The following is a 26050-nucleotide window of genomic DNA, read 5'->3' on the forward strand; positions in this document are numbered from 1 at the left end:
TGTGGAGAACACTTTTATAGTTGTTCGTTAATGATTAGTAAATAATAAAATCAAAGCTTGAGAAGAGCTTTAGTCCCATCTATCACCTATATAAAGAACACCGAAGTTTAGGGGCAGAGAAGCTGGATATTTGGTGTCAGAATATCTTGCCATTCTCAGGGAATAGCCTTTCCAGTGATAGATGATCTAACCTTTCAGTTGCTTCAGTCCTGAGAGAGTTTTTGCTCACTTCAGAATTCCACGCCACAGGTTTTATGGTTTTGACTCTTGTTCAAGTCATTATAGCAGTTGGTATTTCTTGTTGCTGTTAGTTTTATTTTAAAATTTATTTTCTTGCTGCTCATTTTAAGATGAGACAAATATGGTCTGGTATGACTGGATGAGGCCCTCTCACGCACAGCTTCACTCTGACTACATGCAGCATCTGACTGAGGTCAAAGCCAGGAGCAAGAATAAGGTCCGGGCTGTCCAGCAGCTGGTACAGCACCTCCGACTGATCAAATCTCCTGCAGAAATTGAGCGAATGCAGATTGCTGGGAAGCTGACATCACAGGTATGGTTCCTATTGAAAAAGTTTTCTCCAAATTAAAAAATCTAAGTTCCTAGGGTTCAGTGGGTACCTTGAGGTTGTGTACCCGAGGAAGGAATTTCATAGTAGGTGAACATCTACCTTCTGCTTTAGTTTAGTGAACATGTCTAGAAACTTGCTCAATACCTTGCAAGGCAAAATAAAGCTGCCTTGCATCTTTTATCCATGATCTTAGTTGTTTCTCTGTGGGACAACATAAATTAATTAGTGGTATTCCCTTTCCTTATGATAACTGCAATAACAGTGGCAGTTAAACACAGTTTGATTGCTAAAGAAGACTCAGGACCCAGAATGACAGTACTTATAAGTCTGTAACTTATTATAGGAAAGGGGTACAGTACAGCAACAGCATTAAAGTAAGAATACCTGTCACAGTCAATGGCTGTCCCACAAAAAGGATCCAGAGAAGCCAAGTGCAGGATCTTGTCCTATGTCAGCAAGGGCCAGGTGGGATGCATTTTCTCTCATGGATAAGGAACCACAGATGTACACACACAGAATATCTTGGGACCAAGGAGCCCAAAATGGAATCTCAGCTAGGGATTTTTGGGTTTTGCTCATACTGGCATATTCCTGCTATGTAACAGCAGAGCTCCTAGACCAGTACAAACCATTAATCTCACTGTTACCAGTATTGAGAAGCCGATACAAACTGCCCCAAAATTCCTTGCAACACTTTTCATTAATTGTGGTGAAATATATACAGCATAAAATTTGCCAATTTAGCCATTTTTAAGTATATAGTTCAGTGGCATTAAATACATTCACATTGTTGTACAACCACCACCACTGTATATCTCCAGAACTATTTCATGATCCCCTGCTGAAACTCTATACTCATTAGACAATAACTGCCCATTTCTCCTTCCCTCTAACCCTTGGTGACTACCATTTTATTTCCTGTTTCTATAATTTGACTACTTTAGGTACCTCATATAAGTGAGTCATAACAATATTTGTTCTTTTGTTTTTGACTTATTTCACTTAGCAAAATGTCTCCAGGATTCAACCATGCTCTGGTATATAACAGAATTTACCTTCTTTTTAAGGCTGAGTAATAGACCATTTTATGTATATGCAACATTTTATTTATCTATTCATCTATTGATGGACATTGGGTTGTTTTTTTTCGTTAATTTTTTAAATTTTATTTTTTTTAATTTACATCCAAATTAGTTAGCGTATAGTGCAACAATGATTCCAAGAGTAGATTCCTTAATGCCTCTTACCCATTTAGCCCATCCCCCTCCCACAACCCCTCCAGTAACCCTCAGTTTGTTCTCCATATTTATGAGTCTCTTATGCTTTGGCCTCCTCCCTGTTTTTATATTATTTTTGTTTCCCTTCCCTTATGTTCATCTGTTTTGTCTCTTAAAGTCCTCATATGAGTGAAGTCATGATTTTTGTCTTTCTCTGACTAATTTCACTTAGCATAATACCCTCCAGTTCCATCCACATAGTTGCAAATGGCAAGATTTCATTCTTTTTGATTGCCGAGTAATATTCCATTGTGTGTGTGTGTGTGTGTGTGTGTGTGTGTGTGTGTGTGTGTGTGTGTATACCACATCTTCTTTATCCATTCATCCATCGATGGGCATTTGGGCTCTTTCCATACTTTGGCTATTGTTGATTGCTGCTCTAACCATGGGGGTGCATGTGTCCCTCCAAAACAGCATACCTATATCCCTTGGATAAATACCTAGTAGTGCAATTGCTGGGTCATAGGGTAGTTGTATTTTTAATTTTTTGAGGAACCTCCATACTGTTTTCCAGAGTGAATGCGCCAGCTTGCATTCCCACCAACAATGCAAAAGAGATCCTCTTTCTCCGCATCCTCGCCAACATCTGTTGTTGCCCGAGTTGTGAATGTTAGCCATTCTGACAGGTGTAAGGTGGTATCTCATTGTGGTTTTTATTTGTATTTCCCTGATGATGAGTGATGTTGAGCATTTTTTCATGTGTCGGTTGGCCATCTGGATGTCTTCTTTCCTTATAAGGAAAGACACTTCTCTGGAGAAGTGAATATTCATGTCTTTGCTCATTTCTTTACTGGATTATTTGTTTTTTGGGTGTTGAATTTGATAAGTTCTTTATAGATTTTGGTTTCTAACCCTTTATGTGATATGTCATTTGCAAATATCTTCTCCCATTCTGTCGGTTGCCTTTTAGTTTTGCTGATTGTGTTGTTTCTGTCTTTAGGCTAGTGTGAATAATTCTGCAATGCACATTCTACTTTTCAAACCCCTGTTTTCATTTCTTTTGGATATATGCCCAGAAGTAGAATTACTAGATCAAATGGTAATTCTGTGTTCAATATTTTGAGGAACGACCATACTGTTTTTCATAGCACCTGTGCCGTTTTACATTCCCACTGACACTGGACAAGAGTTCCTATTTTTCCATATCCATTCAAACACTCGTTTTCTGTTTTTTGATGATAGACGTCCTTGTGGGTGTGAAAGGATATCTGACTGTGGTTTTGATTTGCATTTTTCTAATGGTTAGTGATGTTGAATGTCTTTTCATGTCTTTATTGCCTTCACGACACTTGTATGCTTCATCTATGCTTCATGCTATGCCTTGACCAAAGTCAATGTCATTCAGGAATTTAGCAAAACAGCTCAAGCTAATTCCAGGAAATAGCTCTCACAGAGCAGTCCACTCCCATGACCCACTATCAAGCCTTTTTTCTAATAAAACAATAATCCTTAGTGTGATATCATTTACTTGCCTTATAATATCCTATAATCAGATAGATCATCAAAATGTACATGCAGAATCTAAGCATTTACAACATCCAGTGTGGGGTTAGTATGGATTTAAACAGATAGTGGAACCATCCATTTATACTTTTCCACGTTTTTCTAACTATATAATTATTTTGTTGTTTGGATCTTTAAGTGTCTGGGTTGTTTTGTTTTGTTTACATTTACTTTTGAGAGATGGAGCACAAGGAGGGGAGGGGCAGAGAGAAAGAGGGAGACACAGAATGGCTCTGAGCTATCAGCACAGAGCCCAACACGGGGCTTGAACCCATAAACCATGAGATCATGAACTGAGCTGAAGCCGTATGCTTAACTGGGTGAGTCACCCAGGCACCTCTGTAAGTGTCTGCTTCTTAGTAAATCTGCTGAATTATTAATCTATCATTAATCAACTCTGAATATTTCTCAGACCAGTTCTTCTACATAGGGATAATGTACTGAGATAGCTTTAATTCAATCTCCCACTATATTTTATCATTAATATCAGTATTATGCTAAGTTTGTTAGTATTTACAATATTAATTTTACTTATGCTTCCATGTAATACCATATAGCAGCACCACTGTAGTTACATAATAAATCAGAAAATCATGGTATAATTATTTTGTCCCTCCCAACACAATCTACCTTTTATTATAGCCATATATTATTTCTCATAGGACTAAAGATCAGAGGCCATATCTCTGTTTTTTCAGGATTCAGAATATCTTGAGAACATAGCTAAATTCCTTCCCACAGGTTAGGTTGTTTGACAGATATTGGTTCCCAGTTGGAAGAAACCAGCAACAGAACCTATTAATCTACTACAGGAAGCACTCTAGTCCTGTTTAAAAGTTATCCAGTATTGGGGTGCCTGACTGGTTCCATCATTAGAACATGTGACTTGGTCTCAGGGTCATGAGTTCAAGCTTCATGTTGTAAAGATTACTTAAAAATTAAAAAAAAATTTTTTTAATAAAATTTGTTCAGTGCTCACAAACTGTGCTGTAGGGAAAGGATGGTTAGCATCCAGTCAAAGGGCTGAAGCTGTTAAAGAGCACCTGAATAGTTTGCTTCCTCTAGTTAAAACTTACAGTAGAAAACGAAACTTTTTTTTTTTTAACGTTTATTTATTTTTGAGACAGAGAGAGACAGAGCATGAACGGGGGAGGGTCAGAGCGAGGGAGACACAGAATCTGAAACAGGCTCCAGGCTCTGAGCTGTCAGCACAGAGCCCGACGCGGGGCTCGAACTCACGGACCGCGAGATCATGACCTGAGCTGAAGTTGGATGCTTAACCGACTGAGCCACCCAGGCGCCCCAGAAAACAAAACTTTCTTAAGACTGTAGGGCCCATAAGTGGCCCGTATTTGTGCATCACCTAGGTTTCTGCTGTGAGAATGCCTAGCCACTGTGCTTGGGATACCTTGGACTCCATTTGAATTAAGGTATCTAATAATCCAGCTTGTGTTTTAACACGCAGTCTTGTTCCCTTTGCTGAGTTGATTTGGGCGAGTTGTTTTAGTGTGTGATCTAATTATAAAATCCATTTTGTCAGCATCGTGTTATCTTTCAAGTGGCTCGCCACTTTTGTCCTTACTCCTTAGACCTTAGTAGGTCTTTTTCAGCAGTATGTCTTTCCTCATTAAAAACAAATCTGCCTGGGGGCGCCTGGGTGGCGCAGTCGGTTAAGCGTCCGACTTCAGCCAGGTCACGATCTCGCGGTCCATGAGTTCGAGCCCTGCATCGGGCTCTGGGCTGATGGCTCAGAGCCTGGAGCCTGTTTCCGATTCTGTGTCTCCCTCTCTCTCTGCCCCTCGCCCGTTCATGCTCTGTCTCTTTCTGTCCCCAAAATAAATAAACGTTGAAAAAAAAAATTAAAAAAAAAAAAAACAAATCTGCCTGACCAAATAACTCCTAAGCAGCTCCTAATTCCATGAAGGCTCTCTTATTTCAAATGGTCTGACACCAGATATGTTGTCATGAGTACTGACTGCTTTTGTACAGTTAGGAAATACATTTGATATCTTGAAAATGTTAATTCCCCCAGGCTTAGATCATATGAGTAGTAGTTACTCCTAAGTAGACTTTGGTTTGAGTGTTCCACAGAACTTCCCATAACCAAACAAATTTCAGGAATGTGGACCCACCAAGTTATACCTAGTTCTTATCCTTTATCAGTGATCCATGTGTCCCAATTGTTCTTCCTCCTCATGCCTATTCACCTACAGTAACAGGGCAAATAGCTATTCTTACACATAATATTATTTTGACAGGTGGGGTTATGCAGTAGATAACATTCTACCACCATATTCTGGTACCTTTTTTAAACCATCATCACGATTAATGGCTATGTAATGTTCATTTAGATTATTACTATATTTCATATTCAACTAGCTAAATATTTTCTACATGTTGCTTTCCAACATAGCTCCTCTGTAGTAGATCCATCCTGTGAAATGAGAATCAAAAACATTTGCATTGTTGCATACAGTCCTAGACAGAGCTCCCATCTCTTGATCTATTTTGAGGACATATGTCACTCAGGGAAGTGTATTTGTTAGGTTAGCTATTGTTCAACTCTCTCTCAGAAGAGGAGACTTCATCAGACAGAGTCCTTTGCCCCAAGGGGCTTCTGGGTCAAAGCTAAGAGAAAATATTATTCTCTTCCTTTAAGCATCTCCTTAGGCACCAAAATTATGTTAGATTTTCCTTTTTGTGGAACTCATTTTTTGGCTCCCTTCCCCTCAGTGACAATCTGGCCTTTCTTTCATTTGTCATTCATTTTAACCCACATCTTTACCACTGAAGAAGAATTTTCTGGTTAGTCCATTCCCAATAATAGAAGGACAAATTGGATACATACAGAAAAATGGGTCTAAACTATCGGCAACCAAAGCAATTTTTATTAACAATTTGAGCTTCAGTGGGGGCCAGTGGTCTATGTCTTTGTTTAGTACATTGCTGCCTGGCTTCAGTCCCTCCACGTCCATTCATTTCATGGACCTTCATTGCCATTTCAAGAGAATGAATTAGGCCATCAACTTGTTGATTCCATTTACCTTCCAACCCTGGCATCGGGTTTCTTTAGTAAGCATCATATGGCCTGCTTTGATTTGGCCTCAGACTTTCCATAGAGATTTCCAAAGAGCACTGGCCCCACATGTGGGGATCTTTTACTATCCAGTTATTTATGACCCACTTGTTAGACCAATTGAAAGTTGATTGGAAATAGCCTAGGATCAGTATTATCCAAATAGTAAGGCTTCTATTTGCATCTAGTTCTTTTGTCACAGGTAAGAACAGAGCATATAATGCAGCTCAGTGGACAAAATTGTATTACATTCTTCCATAAGGATTTTTCTTTTTTTTTTTGAGGGAGAGAGAATCTTAAGCAGGTTCCATGTCCAGCACAGAGCCCGATGTGGGGCTTGATCTCGCGACCGTAAGATCTTGACCTGAGAGGAAATCAAGAGTCAGCCGCTTAACTGACTGAGCCACCCAGGCGCCCCTTCCAAAAGGATTCTACGTTCTTCTGCACTCAGAGCACCTGCTTTCCATACAGAATTACTCTCAATTCTGGAGCTACCATCTATGAACCAGACCAATTGCCTGGCATCCTTGGGCAGTTGGTTGAACGAAAAGAACCAAGGAAAAAAGACTTGTAAATACGAGTCTGTCCCATCCTCTGGTAGCATGCTCTATATAGTGCATTTTCATTTTATGATGGAACTTCTTTGGGTATCACCCCTCTTACTTAAATTTTGCTTTTCTGACATCACCAATGACATACATATTTCAGATCTTAATTTGCTCTTATAAGTCTTTTAGTTATTGGGGCTACCTCAGTAAATGCCCCACAATAAGTCAGCAGCTATCTTTCAAAAGACATAGAGTGGAAAGCAGCATCTAACAATGTCTTAGCCCCAAAGCCCAGAGGCTATCTTGGAGTTGTGAGTATGTCTTTTGCTAGAAATTCCAGTTGGGATGAGTATGGATGGCTGACACTTCTAATATCATTTCAGCATTAACATCATGTGATCCTAGCCACAGCCTTCTGCAGTTCTAAGAAGGCTTCTTTTTGTTGAGACCCCTAATCAAATAAGGCCTTTTTCGCTGTGATTTTATGAATTGGGGCCAAGAAAATCCCTAAGTGAAGTATAGTTTCTCTAAAAGCCAAATATGTACAGTTAGCTGTTGTTGAGCCTCTTTAATCTGAGGGTCAGGGAGTGATAACAGTTTATTCCTAGTGTCCTGTGGTGTGTCACGGATTGCTCCAACCCATGTCATCTCCCAAAATTTCATAGTCTGTGTAGGGCCCTGGATTTCTAGCAAGGTTAATCAGTCATCCCCAGTCAGTCATATGATTTATGACCTTAGTAAAGTCGCTTTTAACTTGACCCATGGTTTCAGATGATAATTATTTGTATTGTCCAGCTATGTTAGATCTAGGTCCTGCTTCATCAGATTGTGACAATACTCAGAGGAGTTCTAATATTTTTGAGGTAATACTGTCTATTGGGAACCATTCTGCATGAATACAAGTTGTTGTAGGCTCTTGCTGGTGACTGACAATGAGAAGACTGCATTAGTCAAATCAATAGAGAATACCAGTCACCTTTATCTTACGTGAGTTGAATAGTCAGGACTGTACTGGAGACAGCTAAGGCTCTTCAGGATATGGTTTTATTGAGTCCCCTATAGGCTGCTGACAGTGACCTGATTCATCAGTTGGCCTCACTGGCCACACTGGGCTTTTGCAGTGAGTTTATGGACACTAATATACTTGCATCTTGACATTTCCTTATTTAGAATAGTAATTTCTTAGTGCCTTCCAAGTATCTAATAATGTTTCCAAGTTACTAGTTGAGTTAGGTTAATTCTAAAGGCTCCCATGTTGCAAGTCCGATGAGTACTGGATGAAGGGAGGATGGAAATTATTCCTTTCTTCTTATTACCCAGTAGGGGGAGGAATTTTTATTCAAACATTATATTCATATCAATTATACATCCAGGTAAGGGAGACATCACAGTATTCTTTTTATTTACATTCCAGTTTCTTACTACACTTTAATTTTTAACCTTTTCACAGTATCATCCCCATGTTCCCTTGAATTAATTTTGTCATCCCTAAAGGGGTTCATTTGCAGCCCTAGGCAGTACTGCATGCTATGTTCCTAAATTCAGTAGATCCAAAAGAGTTTCTTCTCCACATCCTGCCAGTCACTCACACATTTGTAAAATGTCTTGAGTTCCCTGCCAGAGATGACCCTGGTCTTCATGTCAATATTCTCTTTCCATTATTTGTACATTAAGAGCCCATATCTTGACATCTGATGATAGCGGCTCATTGGAATCTTTTTCTTTCTAAGTTCCTCTAAACTCAAATAAATTGAGTATATCTGCCTTGGAATTTTTATACCCTGAGGAGTTTGAGGAAGGCAGTTTGCCAATTCTCTTTGCCTAACTTTAAAATTATCAAAGTTTGACACTCCTCAATTTCCTCCTTTTTATATCATTAAAAAAATTTTTTTTAAGTTTATTTATTTTTGAGAGAGAGAGAGTGAGTGGGGGAGAAGCAGAGAGTAAGGGAGAGAGAGAATCCCAAGCAGGCTCCACATTGTCAATGCAAAGCCCAGTGTGGGGCTTGAACTCACAAACCATGAGATCATGACCTGAGCTGAAACCAAAAGTTGGACACTTAACTGACCAAGCCACCCAGACGCCCCTCCTTTTTATATCTTTTTTTTAATTTATTTTTTAATTTACATCCAAGTTAGTTAGCATATAGTGCAACAATGAACAATGTTGTTGCCTGAGTTGTTAATGTTAGCCATTCTGACAGGTGTAAGGTGGTATCTCATTGTGGTTTTGATTTGTATTTCCCTGATGATGAGTGATGTTGAGCATTTTTACATGTGTCGGTTGGCCATCTGGATGTCTTCTTTGGAGAAGTGTCTTTTCATGTCTTTTGCCCATGTCTTCACTGGATTATTTGGGTTTTGGGTGTTGAGTTTGATAAGTTCCTTATAGATTTTGGATACTAACCCTTTATCTGATATGTCATTTGCAAATATCTTCTCCCGTTCCATCAGTTGCCTTTTAGTTTTGCTGATTGTTTCCTTTGCTGTGCAGAAGATTTTTATTTTGATGAGGTCCCAATAGTTCATTTTTGCTTTTGTTTCCTTGCAGCCAGAGATGTGTTGAGTAAGAAGTTGCTGTGGCCAAGGTCAAAGAGGTTTTTGCCTGCTTTCTCCTCTAGGACTTTGATGGCTTCCTGTCTTACATTTAGGTCTTTCATCCATTTTGAGTTTATTTTTGTGTATGGTGTAAGAAAGTGGTCCAGGTTCATTCTTCTGCATGTCGCTGTCCAGTTTTCCCAGCACCATTTGCACCATTTATTCCATTGGATATTCTTTCCTGCTTTGTCAAAGATTAGTCGGCCATTTGTTTGTGGATCCATTTCTGGGTTTTCTGTTCTGTTCCTTTGATCTAAGTGTCTGTTTTTGTGCCATATATCATTTTTAATTAATCATAAAAAAACTGAATTATTTTAGGATCTGAATTATTGCCCCCTCTCTTATTTTTTTTGATTTGCTATTTTTGTTGTAAAATTTATATGACATAAAATTTACTGTTTTAGCCATTTTTAAGTGTACAACTCAGTGGCATTGAGTACATTCACATTGTTGTACAACCAGCATCATTATCTGTTTCCAGAACTTTTTCATCATCCCAGATAGAAATTCTAACCATTAGAGTTTCCCTTTTCAATAACTCCCCATTTCCCTTTCACCATCCCCTGATAAGCTCTACCCTACTATGAACTTGTCTATTCTGAGTGCCTCATATAAGTAGAATCATACAACATTTATCTCTTTTTTTCTTGTGTTGCCTATACTTTTGGTGTCCTATCCAAAAAATTATTGCCAAATCCAACATCATGAAACTTTTCCCCTATGTATTTCTCTATGAGTTTTATAATTTTAGCTCTTACATTTCAGACCTTGCCCATTTTTTAGTTAATTTTTGTATGTGTTTCTTAAGAGAATCATATGGGTAAATCTTCATGACCCTGGATTTGGCAATGGATTCTTAAATATGACACCAAAAGCAGTAGTAACAACAACAAAAAAATGAACAAATTGGGCTTCATCAAAATTAAAAACTTTGTGCATCAAAGGACATCATGAAAAGAATAAAAAGATAACTTATGAACAGGAGAAATATTGGCAAATCTGTATCTGATAAGACTCTAATATCCAGAATATATAAAGAACTCTTATAACTCAACAACAAAAAGACAATGGTTCAACTTTTTATTCTTTTGTATGTCCTCTTACTGGATTTTATTTCCCTTGTAAAGTCCTCAATTCATTCTTATCTTTTTATTATCCATAGGAGGAAGTTGAGATTAAAGATCTGAAACTGTCTTTTTATATCCTCCTGGGGTCCAACAACAAAGTCATATATGAAATCCCTTATTACAGTGTCAGTCATAACCAAGTAAGGGGCATCCCATAAAGGTGTTCATTTCCTTCATCAGATAGCACTGACTATCTGATGCAGCTTCAGGAGGTACTGACCATATATATAACAAGGGAGAGTCAGGGCAATATCCCTTCTATGTTGGACACATCCCTTAATCCATTCTAGTAAACTAGGGATTGTCATGTGATCCACAGTAAGCCCTAACATTTCCCTCTCCTCAGCAGTGTTTAAAGCCAAGGATACTGCTCCTTGATCTAAAATTCTCAGGATTCATTTTTAAAAAGAATTCATCAGGTTGCTGCATCTAAATCTGAAAAATGGCTCATTTCCTTCACTGAATAACCCCTTTCACTATCTTTTGTCCTGCCTCGTCAGTTTACCCTACTTGAATTAGTTGTAGTGAATGTCTCTCACAAGCTGATTTATCAAAAAATAAAGTGGCTTGGGTTCCTTTGGTCGGAGCACCACCTATTGGCCAAAGGTGGAATTCTTGTGAAGGAGATTCTGAGCTTGCTTTCAGCTGATACAAAGCAGCAAACAAACAAACAAACAAAAAAACACTGAGTTTTTAGCAGAACTGCCATTGATGTGCACTTCTCTTCCAGTCCATTTTTGCTAGCTGCTAAGGTTCAGGTTCTATCATTTCCTGATTCCACAGATTTCAAAGCCAGTGCTAATTCAAACCAAGAATGGTTTGGCAGTCACCCAAGTTCGTAATTGGATTTTCATCCTCTTTATCAGAATCATTCTTTTTCTTTTAAAATAATGCTTTAACCATATATTTAATAAAAAATAATTCAGGTATGCTGGAACAAATGGATATCCACATGCAAGAGAATGATGTAGGATCCCTACCTCACACCATATACAAAAATTAACTCCAAATGGATCAAAGACCTAAACTTAAGAGCTACAACTATAAAATTCTTAGCAGAAACAAACATTTATGACCTTGAATTCGGCAATGAATTCTTAGATATGACACCAAAATAAGCAACACAAGAGAAATAAATTGGACTTCATCAAAATTATAAACTTCTATGCATCAATCAAAGGACATTATCAAAAAAGTGAAAAGACAACCTATAGAATAGGAGAAAATGTTTGCAATCCATATATCTGATAAAGGTCCAGTATCCAGAATATGTAAAGAGCTCTTGCAACTCAAAAACAAAAAGATAACCCAATTAAAAAATAGGCAGAGGACTTAAATGGGCATTTCTCCAAAAAAGATATACAAATGGCCAATAAGGAATAAAGAGATGCTTAATATCAGCTATTGGGGAAATGCAAATCAAAACCAAAATGAGATACCACTTCATACCTGGTAAAATGGCTATAATTTAAAAACAAAGCACATAGGAAGGGAAGATGGCAGTGGAATAGGAGAATCCCTAGGCTCTCTTCATCCCACAAATACAACTAGATAACTGTCAAACCATCCTATATACCCCAGAAATTGATCTGAAGACTGGCAGAACAAACTCTACAACTAAAGGTGGGGAAGAGGCCACATCGAAGAAGGTAGGAAGTGCAGAGACACCGCTTGGGAGAGAAACAGAATGCAGCCCCTGCAGTGGGGACGGAGCCACGATCCCAGGGAAGGGCTAGAACAAACTAGCATACAGGAGAGCACTCAGGGATAACAGATCCCCATAGCAACTGGCTTGGAAAGTGACAGGGCACAAATTTTGTGAGTTCTTGCAACCAGCAGGGCTTAAAGCCTGAAGTTTGAAAGGTCAGCATGCTTGGCTCTGAGAGAGCTCAAAGGACATTGAGGCCGTTCTTGGAGAAAAGGCAGAGCAAACAGCCTGTGGACAAACAATGTGGAAACCGCTATTTGAAGAGCACCTGAGGCACAGACTGTAGAGGGTTAGTTGTTCACCTCAGAGTGTATCCCAGTGAAGCAGCAATCATGGAGAGATCCCTCTAAGAACAAAGGAACTGTCAGGCTCCATTTCCCTCCCCGACCCCTCAGCATAAGCACAGGGCCACTAGTGAGAACCAGCAGTGTCAACACTTGCTACCTAAACTGCTTACACCAATCCCCCCTTTTCCACTCCAGTGGAACTGCTCTTCCCAGTCACACTTTCCTCAGTCCCGGGGCATTGGGTCCCACTCCCATCCCAGAAGACCATCCTGAACCCCTGCCAACACATTTCCCAGCCCGGGAGTTTTGCAAGGCCTTGGTTCCAAAGGTGGGAGCAACAGGTCTCTTTGCAAGCAGACCAGAGAACACTTAGTTGAAATAAACCACATTCAGGCCAGGGACCAGACACTGCCCACAACAGGCAAAGAGAGCCCCTGCAGACAAGGCCTCAAGAATAAAGCAGCCAGGACATAGCAGCACATGTTGGAGACACTCCCCAAAACACCAGGCCCTGGGGACAGAGGACACTACATTGCAGGGCACTGCAGGACCTCTTCTTCATAAAGCCATTGCCCTTAAGAACGGGAGATGTAGCTGACTCTCCTAAACAAGCACAGACTTAGACAAAATGAAAAGATGAGATTTGTCCCAATTGAACAGGACAGGGTCATGGCTGGAGAGCTACGCAAAACACGCATAAGTACTTGCCAATGGAGAATTTATTTAAAAAAAAAAAAATTTTTTTTAACATTTATTTATTTTTGAGACAGAGAGAGACAAAGCATGAACGGGGGAGGGGCAGAGAGAGAGGGAGACACAGAATCGGAAGCAGGCTCCAGGCTCCGAGCCATCAGCCCAGAGCCCGACGCGGGGCTCGAACCCATGGACCGCGAGATCGTGCGGACGCTCAACCGACTGAGCCACCCAGGCGCCCCGCCAGTGGAGAATTTAAAGCAATGATTAAAAGGTTACTCAGCGAACTTGAGAAATAGTGGAGGGCATCAGAGAGATCATAACACAGAGATAAGGAATAACGTAGCAGAGATAAAGGGCCCTTCTTCCAGCAGTCTGGAAGAAGCAGAGAAACAATGTAATGACCTAGAAGACAGAGTAATAGAAAGTAATCAAGCTGAACAAAAGAGAGAGAAAAGAATTATGCAAAATGAGAATAGACTTAGGAAATTCAGTGACTCCATCAAACATAATAACATTTATATTATAGGAGTCCCAGAAGAAGAGAGAAAAGGGGGCAGAGCATTTATTTGAAGAAATAATAGCTAAAGACTTACCTAATCTGGGGAAGGAAAGAGATATGCAGATCCAGGAGGCACAGAGAACCCCCCCAAAAAATCAACAGAAGCAGATCCACACCAAAACATATTGTAATTAAAATGGCAAAATATAGGGGTGCCTAGCTGGTTCAGTCAGTAGAGCATGTAGCTCTTGATCTCAGGGGTCATGAATTTGAGCCCCACATTGGGTGTAGAGATTACTCAAATAAATAAATAAACACGTACATACATACATACATACATACATACATAAAGCCAAACATAGTGATAAAGAAAAAATATTAAAAGCAGCAAAATAGGGACACCTGGGTAGCTCAGTTGGTTGAGCAACCAACTCTTGATTTCAGCTCAATTCATGATCCCAGGGTTGTGGGATCAAGGACAGCATCTGACTCCACAGCCAGCATGGAGCCTACCTGAGATTCTCTCTCCTTCTGCCCCTGTCCCCCACACTCTCGCTTTCTCGCTCTCTCTATAAAATAAAATGTAAATATAAATAAATAAAAGCAGCAAGATAAAAGAATACAGTTACATACAAAGGAAATCCCATAAGGCTATCAGCAGATTTTTTCAGGTGAAGCTTTCCAAGCAAGAAAGGAATAGCATGATATATTCAAAGTGCTGAATGGAAAAAACCTGCAGCCAAGAATATGCAGCAAGGCTATCTTCAGAACAGAGGAGAGATAAAGAGTTTCACAAACAAAAACTAAAGGAGTTCATGACCACTAAACCAGTCCTATAAGAAATATTAAAGGAGAATTGAGTGGGGGAAAAATGACAGTATGAAGGTAGGAAACACAAAAGCAGTAAAAATGAATATTTCTGTAAAAAAAAAAAAAATCAGTCAAGGAACTCACAAAATAAAAGGATGTCAAATATGACACCATGTACCAAAAACATGGGGAGGACAGGAGTAAATAATGGGTTCAAACTTAAATGCCCATCAACTTATATAGACTGCTGTATGCAGAAGAGGTTATATACAAACCTAATGGTAACCACAAGTCAGAAACCACTAATAACTATGCAAAGAATAAAGAGAAAGAAATCCAAATATATCACTAAAGAAAACCAGCAAACCATGAAAGAGAGAAAGACAAGAAAGGATCAGAAAAAAATTTTAAGAAACAACCACAAATAAAATGTCCGTAAATATGTATCTACCAATAATTACTTTAAATGTAAATGGACTAAATGCTCCAATCAGAAGACATAGGGTGAGGATGCCTGGCTGGCTTAGTTGGTGGAGCATGTGACTCTTGATCTCGGGTTTGTCAGTTTAAGCCCCTCATTGAATATGCAGATTACTTAAAATCTTACCAAAAAAAATTGGGGAGATGGGGCACCTGGGTGGCTCAGTTGGCTAAGCAGCTGACTCCTGATTTCACCTCAAGTCATGATCTCATCGTTCAGTTCGTGGGATCAAGCCCTGGTTGGACTCTGCACTCACAGTGCGGAGCCTGCTTGGGATTCTTTCCCTCTCTCTCTGTTCCTCCCCCTACTCCCTCTATCTCTGTCTCTCTAAAATAAATAAACTTAAAAAAAAATAAACATTAAAAAAAAAAGACATAGGGTGACAGAATGAATTAAAAAACAAGACTCATCTATATATTGCCTACTGAAGACTCATTTTAGACCTAAAGACACCTGCAGATTGAAAGTGAGGGAATGGAATAACAGTTGTCATACAAATGGATGTAAAAAGAAAGCTAGAGTAGCAATACTTGTATCAGACAAAATGGACTTTAAAACAAAGACTGTAACGAGACAAAGGACACTATATAATAATAAAGTGGACAATCCAACAAGAAGATACAACAATTATAAATATTTATGCACTCAACATGGAGCACCCAAATACATAAAACAGTTAATAACAAACAAAAAAGAACTAACGGATAATAATACAGTAAGAGGACTTTAACACCCACTTACATCAATGGATAGATCATTTAATTAAAAAATCAACAAGGGGGGCGCCTGGGTGGCTCAGTCGGTTAAGCGTCCGACTTCGGCTCAGGTCACGATCTCGCGGTCCGTGAGTTCGAGCCCCGCGTCAGGCTCTGGGCTGATGGCTCAGAGCCTGGAGCCTGCTTCCGATTCTGTGTCTCCCTCTCTCTCTGCCCCTTCCCCGTTCATGCTCTGTCTCTCTCTGTCTCAAAAATAAATAAAATGTTAAAAAAAAAAAAATTAAAAAAAAAAAATTAACAAGGAAACAGTGGCTTTGCATGACATACCGGACCAGATGGATTTAACAGATATATTCAGCCATTCTATCCTAAAATAGCAGGATACACATTGTTTTCAAGTGCGTGTGGAATATTCTCCAGAATAGATCACATATTAGACCACAAAACAAGCCTCAACAAATTCTAAAAGATCGAAGTCATACCATGCATGTTTTCTGATTTTAATGCTATGAAACTATAAGTCAACCACCAGAAAAAATATGAAAAGACCACATATGCATAGAGCTTTAATAACATGCTACTAAACAATGAATGAGTCAACCAGGAAATAAAAGAAGAAATTAAAAAGTACATGGAAACAAATGAAAACACAACATTTCAAAACCTTTTGGATATAGCAAAAGCAGTCCTAAGAAGGAAGTTTTTAGCAATGCAGGCCTACCTCAAGAAGCAAGTAAAATCTCAAATAAACAACATAACCTTTCACCTAAAAACTAGAGCAGAAATAAATGATATAGAAACTAAAAAAAAAAAAAAAAAACCAGAACAGATCAATGAAACCAGGAACTGGTTCTTTGAAAAAAATCAATAAAATTGGTAAACCTCTAGCCAGCCTCTTCAAGAAAAAGAGAAAGGACTCAGATGAAATCACAAATGAGAGAGGAGAAATAACAAACACCAGAGAAATACAAACAATTTTAAGAGAATATTATGAAAAATGGTATGCCAACAAGTTGGACAACCTAGAAGAAATGGGTAAGTTCCTAGAAACATGTAATCTACCCAAACTAAAATGTGACGAAATAGAAACTTTAAACAGACTGATTACTAGCAAAGACATTGAATCAGTAATCAAAAACTCCCAACAAAGAAAAGTTCAGGACCAGATGGCTTCACAGGCAAATTCTACCAAACATTTAAAAAAGAGTTAATGCCTATCCTTCGCAGATTATTCCAGAAAATAAAAGAGGAAGGAAAACTTCCAAATTCATTCTATGAGGCCAGCATTACCCTGATACCAAAATCAGAAAAAGACACCACAAAAAAAGAGATCTCTGATGAGCATGGGTGCAGATATCCTCAACAAAGTACCAGCAAACCTAATCCAGCAATACATTAAAAAAAGCATTCACCAAGATCAAGTGGGATTTATTCCTGGGTTTCATGGGTTCCAATATTTGCATATCAATCAACACAATACATCATATCAATAAAAGAAAGGACAAGAACTGTAGGATAATTTCAATAGATGCAGAAAAAGCATTTGACAAAGTACAACATCCATTCATGATAAAAATCTTCAACAAAGTAGATTTAAAAGAAACATACCTCAACATAATAAAGGCTACATGTGAAAAACTAACAGCTAACATCATTCTCAATGCGAAAAAATAGAGCCTTTCAGCGAAGGTCAGGAACAAGACAAAGATGTCCCCTCTCACCACTTATATTCAAAGCTCTAGCCACAGCAATCAGACAACAAAAAGAAATAAAGGCATCCCAATCAGTAAGGAAGACATAAAACTTTCATTATTTGGAGGTGACATGATATATAGTTAGAAAACTCAAAAGACCCCAGCAAAAAACTGCTAGAACCAATAAATGAATTTAGTAAAGTCGCAGGATACAAAATCAACGTACAGAAATCTGTTGCATTTCCATACACCAATAAGGAAGTAGCAGAAAGAGAAATTAAGAAACCAGTCCCATTGGGGCACCTGGGTGGCTCAGTCGGTTGGGCATCCAACTTCGGCTCAGGTCATGATCTCGCAGCTCGTGAGTTGGAGCCCCGCGTCCGCCTCTGTGCTGACGGCTCAGAGCCTGGACCTTGCTTTGGATTCTGTATCTCCCTCTCTCTCAAATATAAACAGGAAGGAAGGAAGGAAGGAAGGAAGGAAGGAAGGAAGGAAGGAAGGAAGGAAGGAGGGAGGGAGGGAGGGAGGGAGGGAGGGAGGGAGGGAGGGAGGGAAGGAAGGAAGGAAGGAAGGAAGGAAGGAAGGAAGGAAGGAAGGGGAAACAGTCCCATTGGAGTGCCTGGGTGTATCAGTCGGTTAAGTGTCTGACTCTTGGTTTTGGCTCAGATGGCGATCTCTCAGCTTTGTGGATTTGAGCCTCGCATCAGGGTCTGCAGTGGCAGTGCAGAGCTTGCTTGGGATTCTCTCTCCTCTCCCTCTACCTCTCCCCTACTCGCGCTGTCTTTGTGTCTCTCAAAATGGATGAATAAACTCAGAAGGAAGGAAAGAAGTAAACGAAACAATCCCATTTACAATTGCACCAAAAAGGGGCACCTGGGTGCTTAAGCTCAGGTCATGATCTCACAGTTCATGAGTTCAAGCCCTGCATTGGGCTCTGTGCTAACAGCTCGCATTCTGTGTCGCAGCTCTCTGTCCCTCCCCCACTCACACTCTCTCCCCCCACCTCAAAAATAAATAAGCATTTTTTAAAAGTAAAAAAAAAATTGCACCAAAAATAATAAGATACCCAGGAAACCTAATCAAAGAGTGAGAGACCTGTACTCTGAAAACTGTAAAACACTAATAAAAGAAATTAAAGACAGTACAAAAAAATGGAAAGACATTCTATGCTCATGGATTGGAAGAACAACTATTGTTAAAATGTCTGTACTACGCAAAGCAGTCTCCATATTTAATGCAATTCCTGTCACAATACCAACAGCATTTTTTCACAGAACAAACGATCCTAAAATTTGTGTGGAACAACAAAAGACCCTGAATAGCCAAAGCAGTCTTGCAAAAGAAAAACAACTGGAGACATCACAGTTCTGGACTTCAAATTATTTCAAAGCTATAGTGATCAAAACGGTATGGTACCAGCACAAAAATAGACTCATAGACTCATAGTGGAACACAATAGGTGGCCTAGAAATAAACCCATAATTACATGGCCAATTAATTTTGACAAAGCAAGAAAGAATATCCAGTGGGGAAAAGACAGCCTCATTGATAAGACTGTGCTGAGAAAACTAGACAGCAACATGCAAAAGAATGAAGCTAGACCACTTATACCATACACAAAAGTAAACTCAATAAAGACCTACAGCCATAAAAATCCTTGAAGAGAGCAGAGGTAGTAATTTCTCTGACTGGCCATCACAACTTTTTTCTAGATAGGACCCCTGAGGCAAGGGAAACAAAAGCAAAAATAAACTGTTGGGACTACATCAAAATAAAAACTTCTGCACAGTGAAAGAAACAATCAACAGAACTAAAAGCAACCTACAGAATGGGGGAAGATATTTGTAAGTGACATACCCAATAAAGAGTTAGTATCCAAAGTATATAAAGAACTTATAAAACTGAGCCCCTCTCCCAAAAAAACCCCAAATAATCCAGTTAAAAATGGACAGAAAGGGGTGCCTGGGTGGCTCAGTCCATTAAGTGTCTGACTCTTGATTTCAACTCAGGTCATGATCTCACAGTTTGTGGGTTCAAGATCCATATCAGAGCCTGCTTGGGATTCTCTGTCTCCCTCTGTCTCTCTCCCTCTCTCAATCTCTCTCTCTCAAAATAAATAAATAAAAACATTTTTTTTAAATGGGCAGAAGACATGAACAGACATTTCTGCAAGGAAGACATCCAAATGGCCAAAAGACACATGAAAAGATGCTCATCAGGAGTGCCTGGGTGACTCGGTTAAGATTCAGCTCAGGTCATGATCTCATGGTACAGAGATCTCTGCTGATAGCATGGAGCCTGCTTGGGATTCTTTCTGTCTCCCCCTGTCTCTCTCCCCTGATTGTGCGCATGCACGCTCTCTCTCTCAAATAAACTTTTAAAAAATTAACCAATTTTTTAAAAATGCTCATCATTGCTTATCATCAGGGAAATGCAATTCAAATTACAATGATATATCACCTCACATCTGTCAGAATGGCTAAAATCAAAAACACAAAACAGGTGTTGGCAAGGATGTGGAGAAAAGGAACCCTCTTGCACTCTTGGTAGGAATGCAAACTGGTGCAGCCACTCTGGAAAACTGTATGGAGGTTGCTCAAAAAGTTGAAAATAGAACCACTCTATGATGCAGCAATTGCACTCCTGGATATTTACCCAAAGAATACAGAAACACTAATTCAAAGGGATATGTGCACCCCTATGTTTATAGGCACATTATTTACAGTAGACAAGATATGGAAGCAGTCCCAAGTGTCCATTGATTGGTGAATAAAGAAGAATAGCATGTATATATATGTATAATGTGTGTATACACGCACACATACACGATGGAATGTTACTCAGCCATAAAAAAAAGAATGAAATCTTGCCATTTGCAAAGGCATGGATGGAACTAGAGAGTATAATGCTAAGCAAAGCAAGTCAGTTGGAGAAAGGTAGATACCATGTAATTTCACTCATGTGAAATTTAAGAAATGAAACAAATGAGCAAAAGGGAGATAAAAAAGAGAGACAAACCAAGAAAGAGACTCTTAACTGTAGAGAACAAACAGGGTTACCAGAGGGGAGGTGGGTAGGAGGAGAGGGTGAAATAGGTGATTAAGGAGTGCATTTGTGATGAGTACGGGGTGATGAAAATAAAAACTTAAAAAGTAAATAAATAAAAGTAAAACACACACAGGAAAAAAAAAACAAATTTTGGTAAAGATGTGAAAATTTGGAACATTTTTACATTACCAGTGGGACTGTGAAATGTTTCAGCCACTGTGGAAAATAGCTTGGAGGTTTCTGAAAAACTTAAACAGAATTAACATGTGCCCTAGCAATTCTACTCCTGGGTGTATGACCAGAAGAATTAAAAACAGGTACTCAAACAAATACTTGTACACAAATGTTCACAGAAGCGGTATTCACAGTAGCCAAAAGATGCAAACAACCCATATGTCCATCAATGGGTGAATGCATAGACAAAAGGGTGTGTGTGTGTATATATGTGTGCACAGGCACACATGCTTACACGCGTGCCTTTCAGTAAAGGTTTGAAAGGAAATTAATAAAAAGACAAAGGGTGCTGGTTAGAGCCAAAAAACAAAAAGACAAGGGCGCCTGGGTGGCTCAGTCGGTTAAGCGTCCGTCTTTAGCCCAAGTCATGATCTCGCAGTCTGTGAGTTCGAACGCCTCATCGGGCTCTGTTCCACAGCTCAGAGCCTGGAGCCTGCTCCAGATTCTGTGTCTCTCTGCCCTCCCCCTGCTCGCACTCTGTCTCTCTCTCTCAAAAATAAACATTAAAAAAAAAAAAAAGACAAATCCCTCTTTTAAGTGAATGAGCCTCACTAGAGATCCCATTCTCTTCTTTTGTTATGTTTTGTTTTAGCTTCGTGGTGAAAATGTAGTGCCAACAATTTATTCATCGGCATCTGCGTGTGTATGTACGTAAATAAGTATACTTTAAATTTAATTAATTCATTCAGCAGATATTTATGGAGTATTTGCTATGGTGCCAGGTACTGTTCTAGGTTCTAAAGACACAGTGGTGAGCAACCCAGACTTGCCGTGTGTCGCTGTCCTCAGTGTACACTCCAGTTGAAAGACAAGAAACAAGCATGCTGTATGGTCAGCTGGAATTCAATGCTCTCGAGAAAAATGAAGCAGTGGAAGGGATAAAGTAGCGCCAGTGCTCAATTAGGCAGGGTGATCAGAAAGGCCTAAGGATGAAACTTTTGAGAGAACATCAGAATGAGAAAAGGAGCAAGCCCTGAAGCTGTTTCCATTATCATCCCTCTCACTTATCCTCCATTGGGCTCTTCTATGGTGAGGTCATTGCCTTGTATTTAGAGAAATGTTATTAAAAACATTCCTTCCCACGTTGCCTTCACTCTTAGAACATAGCAACTCCAGAGAAATTCGTTTCTAGCTATGGTATCATATAGCCCTATCCCTGTGCATCTGATTTGTTTTTATCCCACAGGCATGGGAAATAGAGCTGATGTTTTCCTTTTTCACACCGGCTGCTAGAAAACTCAGTTATATTTGCGGTCTGTCCACAGTTGCTATTGTCATCAGGAAGGTCATTATGGTATACATTACTATTTTGTTGAGCTCCATTCCCCTTAAGGCTTGCTTTTTTTTTTTTTTTTAACTCTACCATGAATTTATGCTATCTTGTTGTATTTTGTGCATCCGTGTAAGCTAATCTAAATCTTTTTTGGCATGGGGTATAGTGGTGAATTTTAAGCATATATATTTATAAAAGTAGAAAACACACACATGCACTGTGGCTACTACAGAGAAATAATTTAAGTACTTATACTATATGTGACTCTTAAACTTATAGTATAAGTACTTATACTATATGTGACTCTGAACTTGGGGCAGTTTTGTCCCTCAGGGGATATTTGGCAATACCTTATTGTCACAGTTGGGGAGTGCTGCTGGCATCCTACATTGAACAGGACAATCCCCCCGCCTCCCAACATACAGTTATCTAGTCCAAAATGTCAGCAATAGTGCAGAGGTTGAGAAACCTTGCTATGGACTGGACCATTCAATCCATTATTTCATACATTTCTGGGCTATTTTGTTACAGAAATGGCAAAATGTGTTCCCGTGTCGCTTATTGTAGCATACAGCGTATATTCTGAGCGTATATACTATCAGTTGGGTGCCCTTTCCACTAAATCTGTCATCAGTCACATAGTCCTAAAAGCAATAGTTTCTTCTTCAGAATCTATATTATCATGCTCACAAAGTCACAACTTCAGGTCAACAAAATTGGGGAGAAAGGTGCTTTTCACCTGAGCTCCAGTATTTTGAATGTTTGGGTAAGCAACAGTTAAAATGAGACTGTTCTTTTCATTCTCCATTCTGTCTGCAGGCTTTCATAGAGACCATGTTTGCCAGCAAAGCTCCTGTGGAGGAAGGCTTTCTCTATGCTAAGGTGAGCTTTAAAAGATTGGGAAGGTTTTGGGGTGCCTGGGTGGCTCAGTCGGTTAAGCGTCCGGCTTCAGCTCAGGTCGTGATCTCACAGTTCGTGAGTTCCAGCCCTGCGTTCATGCCCTGCGTCAGGCTCTGTGCTGACAGCTTGAAGCTTGGAGACTGCTTCGAATTCTGTCTCTGTCTCTCTGCCCCTCCCCTCCTCGCTCTCTGTCTCTCTGTCTCTCCGTCTCTCTCTCTCAAATATAAAAAATAAAAAATAAAACATTAAAAAAAATAAAGATTGGGAAGCTTTTGTTGGAGGCAAAAATATTAAGTAGTTCATTAGCAGATGGCTTCTAGTTGGCTTTCATGGGAGTGACCGGGATATCAGTGGAGAGGACTTGGTTCTTAAACGTCACTGATAATGTATTAGATGTGTCTAAAATACTCAGAGCTACAATTAAATGAAGAAAATTGCGAAGTAGAACACATGAAGAAGCAAAGACACGATTGTGTCTCCTCTCACAGTAGGAGAATCTGAGTCGTATTGGAGACAGCTCCATGGATGGGCATGCTCCATCCTAGGACAAAGTGAAATTGGTAGAATTTACCATTTGCCAGGCATCCTTTTTCACTTTTCCAGCACTTGTAGGTTGGTAGCTATTTGAAAAGTTGAAATTAGTAGTGCAGAAGTGTTGTTAATGCAAGCCGTATTCCAGTGTTTATCTAAATAAGAATAAAAAATAGTGGGGCACCTGGATGGCTCAGTTGGTTAAGCGTCCAACTTTGGCTCTGGTCATGATCTCACAGCTCGTGAGTTCAAATGCCGCGTCGGGCTCTGCTGACAGCTCAGAGCCTGGAGCCTTCTTCGGGTTCTGTGTCTTCTTCTCTCTCTGCCCCTCACCCACTTGCTCTCTCTCTCTCTCTCTCTCTCTCTCTCAAAAATCAACATTTAAAAAAAAGAATAAAAGATAGAAAATTTACTTGACTGTATCTCTGTACTCAGCCTTGATTGTAAGTTTTCTGTATTCTCTTCTGGACTTAATTTGAAAATCTTAGGAAATTTGGAGCACTCAGAGGAACCAAGCAGACATAATAATAGGGTCAAATAACAGGATTGGAGTGGGGAATAAAAAATAGACTGAAATGGAAGCATAAGAAGTTTGGTTAGATTTGATAACTCGTTTTCCAGAAATGACAAAGAAGTACTTGAACGGAGGGACGGACTGTCGAGGAGAGCCCTGGCTGGCACAGCCCGGAGGAAATCCTGTCTTCAGTCATACTTGTCGTCATGCTTGGCTCTTGTTTTTCAGTTCGAATTTGAATGCCGGGCCCGCGGTGCAGACATCTTAGCCTACCCGCCTGTGGTTGCTGGAGGTAATCGGTCCAACACTTTGCACTATGTGAAGAATAATCAGCTCATCAAGGTACATGAAATGCCCTTCAGTGCCGCCTCCTATGGTGCCACTTACAAACCACTTTATTGTTTATAAGATGATTTTACAGACATTATCTCATTTGATCCTCATGTTAGTACTTTGAGATAGGAGCAACTATTGACATACCTGTTTAATAGATGTGGAAAATAAACTTTAAAAATTAGGCAACTCGTTAGGGCAGAGCCAAGAATTCTACTCTAAAGCCTTTGCTCATCTCCTTCTGAAAGGACTTGTGGCAGCAGTGGACCAAGCATATTTTGGGAGCAGACAGATTTTAAGAGTACCTTATTAGCTATGAGGGAACCTACCTTTTATGGTTTTCTCCCCAACTGACTATACAAGTAAAGATTGTATATACCTTTATTAAGTCCACTTTCAATTATCTATTTTAATTTTCAGTAATTTCAAAAGAATAAATATAGCATACATGTAAAGTATACAGCATATTTTTTAAATGAATACCCATGAACCAATCATTCAGCTCAAGAGCTAGAACATTACCAATACTGTATGTATCTTTATGCTCTGCTATCCTAATGCCTCCCTCCCAGAGGTAACTAATTGGTACCCTAAATTTTTGTTCATCATTCCCTTGATTTTTTTTATGTAGTTGTATCACACATACATGATTTCCCAAACAATACTAGTTAGTTCTACTTGTTTGTGAACTATATAAAAATTATATACTGCTATATGTAGTTTTGGGGAACTTTTTTTCTTATTCATAAGTGTGATAATACAAATTTTTTCCCAAGTATTTGTACCTATTTATACTCCTACTGGTGGTGCGTAATTCTGTTTACCACATCCTCTTATCCTTTGATGCTATCAGACTTCTTAACTTCTGCCATTCTAATTGGTATAAAACAAGCATCTCGTTGTGGTCTTAATTTCCATTACCTTAATTACCAGTGGAATTAAGCATTTTTTGTTTCTGTTTTAATCTGTAGCACTGCTATTTTCAACTTGCTGATGTGTTGTTTGGGATATAATAATCTATGTTCATGGATGAAATTGGCTTATTTTTCTCATACTATCTTTTTCTGATTTGTATATCAAATGAGTTAGGTTGTTTTTAATATTATGAAATGATTTAATGTGTGTTTTTTTTTTTTTTTAATTGAGTAGAATATCCCTGTAGACCTATTTGGGCCTGATATTTTCCTTTGTAGACTTTTTGAACTACCGATTCAATTTCATTAATATACTAAAGCTTTCTGTTTTATTTTTTAACAAACATTTATTCTTATAAAATGTAACTACTGGTAAAGTACTTAAAACTTAAAGGAAAAGTTTAATATTAATTATAAAATGAACACCCACGTAACCATTGTCCATACTTGGCAAGCTACACCTCTCTAGGCCAATCCAGCCTGCTCCTTTGTTTTGTGAATAAAGTTTTGTTGGAATACAGCCGTTCCTGCTTTCTTCCCACAGTGGCAGAGTTGAATAGTTGCATCAGAAACAGTATGGTCCACAAAGTAAAAAATATTTACTACTTAGCCCTTTACAGAAAAAGTTTGTGAATGCCTGAATCAGGACATTACTAGCCTTCCACCCCTAAAAAGCTTTTCCACCATGTGGTTCTTCCCAATGATAATTTCTT

At 39.1% G+C, this 26050-nt stretch overlaps 1 protein-coding gene across 4 annotated transcripts in view; it reads left to right on the top strand.

Annotated features, from left to right (window-relative positions):
- XPNPEP3 (X-prolyl aminopeptidase 3) overlaps window positions 1-26050 on the top strand; it is a 76113-nt gene that overhangs the window by 30516 nt on the left and 19547 nt on the right. For all 4 annotated transcript variants that reach the window (XM_047065987.1, XM_047065988.1, XM_047065990.1 and 1 more), the window contains exons 4-6: window positions 351-553; window positions 22965-23027; window positions 24319-24432. In XM_047065987.1, coding sequence (XP_046921943.1) covers window positions 351-553; window positions 22965-23027; window positions 24319-24432 — 380 coding nt within the window. The remainder of the gene's footprint in view (window positions 1-350; window positions 554-22964; window positions 23028-24318; window positions 24433-26050) is intronic.

This window comes from Lynx rufus, unplaced genomic scaffold (assembly GCF_022079265.1).
Source record: "Lynx rufus isolate CCGP_SWC_20201006 ecotype Redwood Valley unplaced genomic scaffold, mLynRuf1.p SCAF_7, whole genome shotgun sequence".
NCBI classification, from domain to species: domain Eukaryota; kingdom Metazoa; phylum Chordata; class Mammalia; order Carnivora; family Felidae; genus Lynx; species Lynx rufus.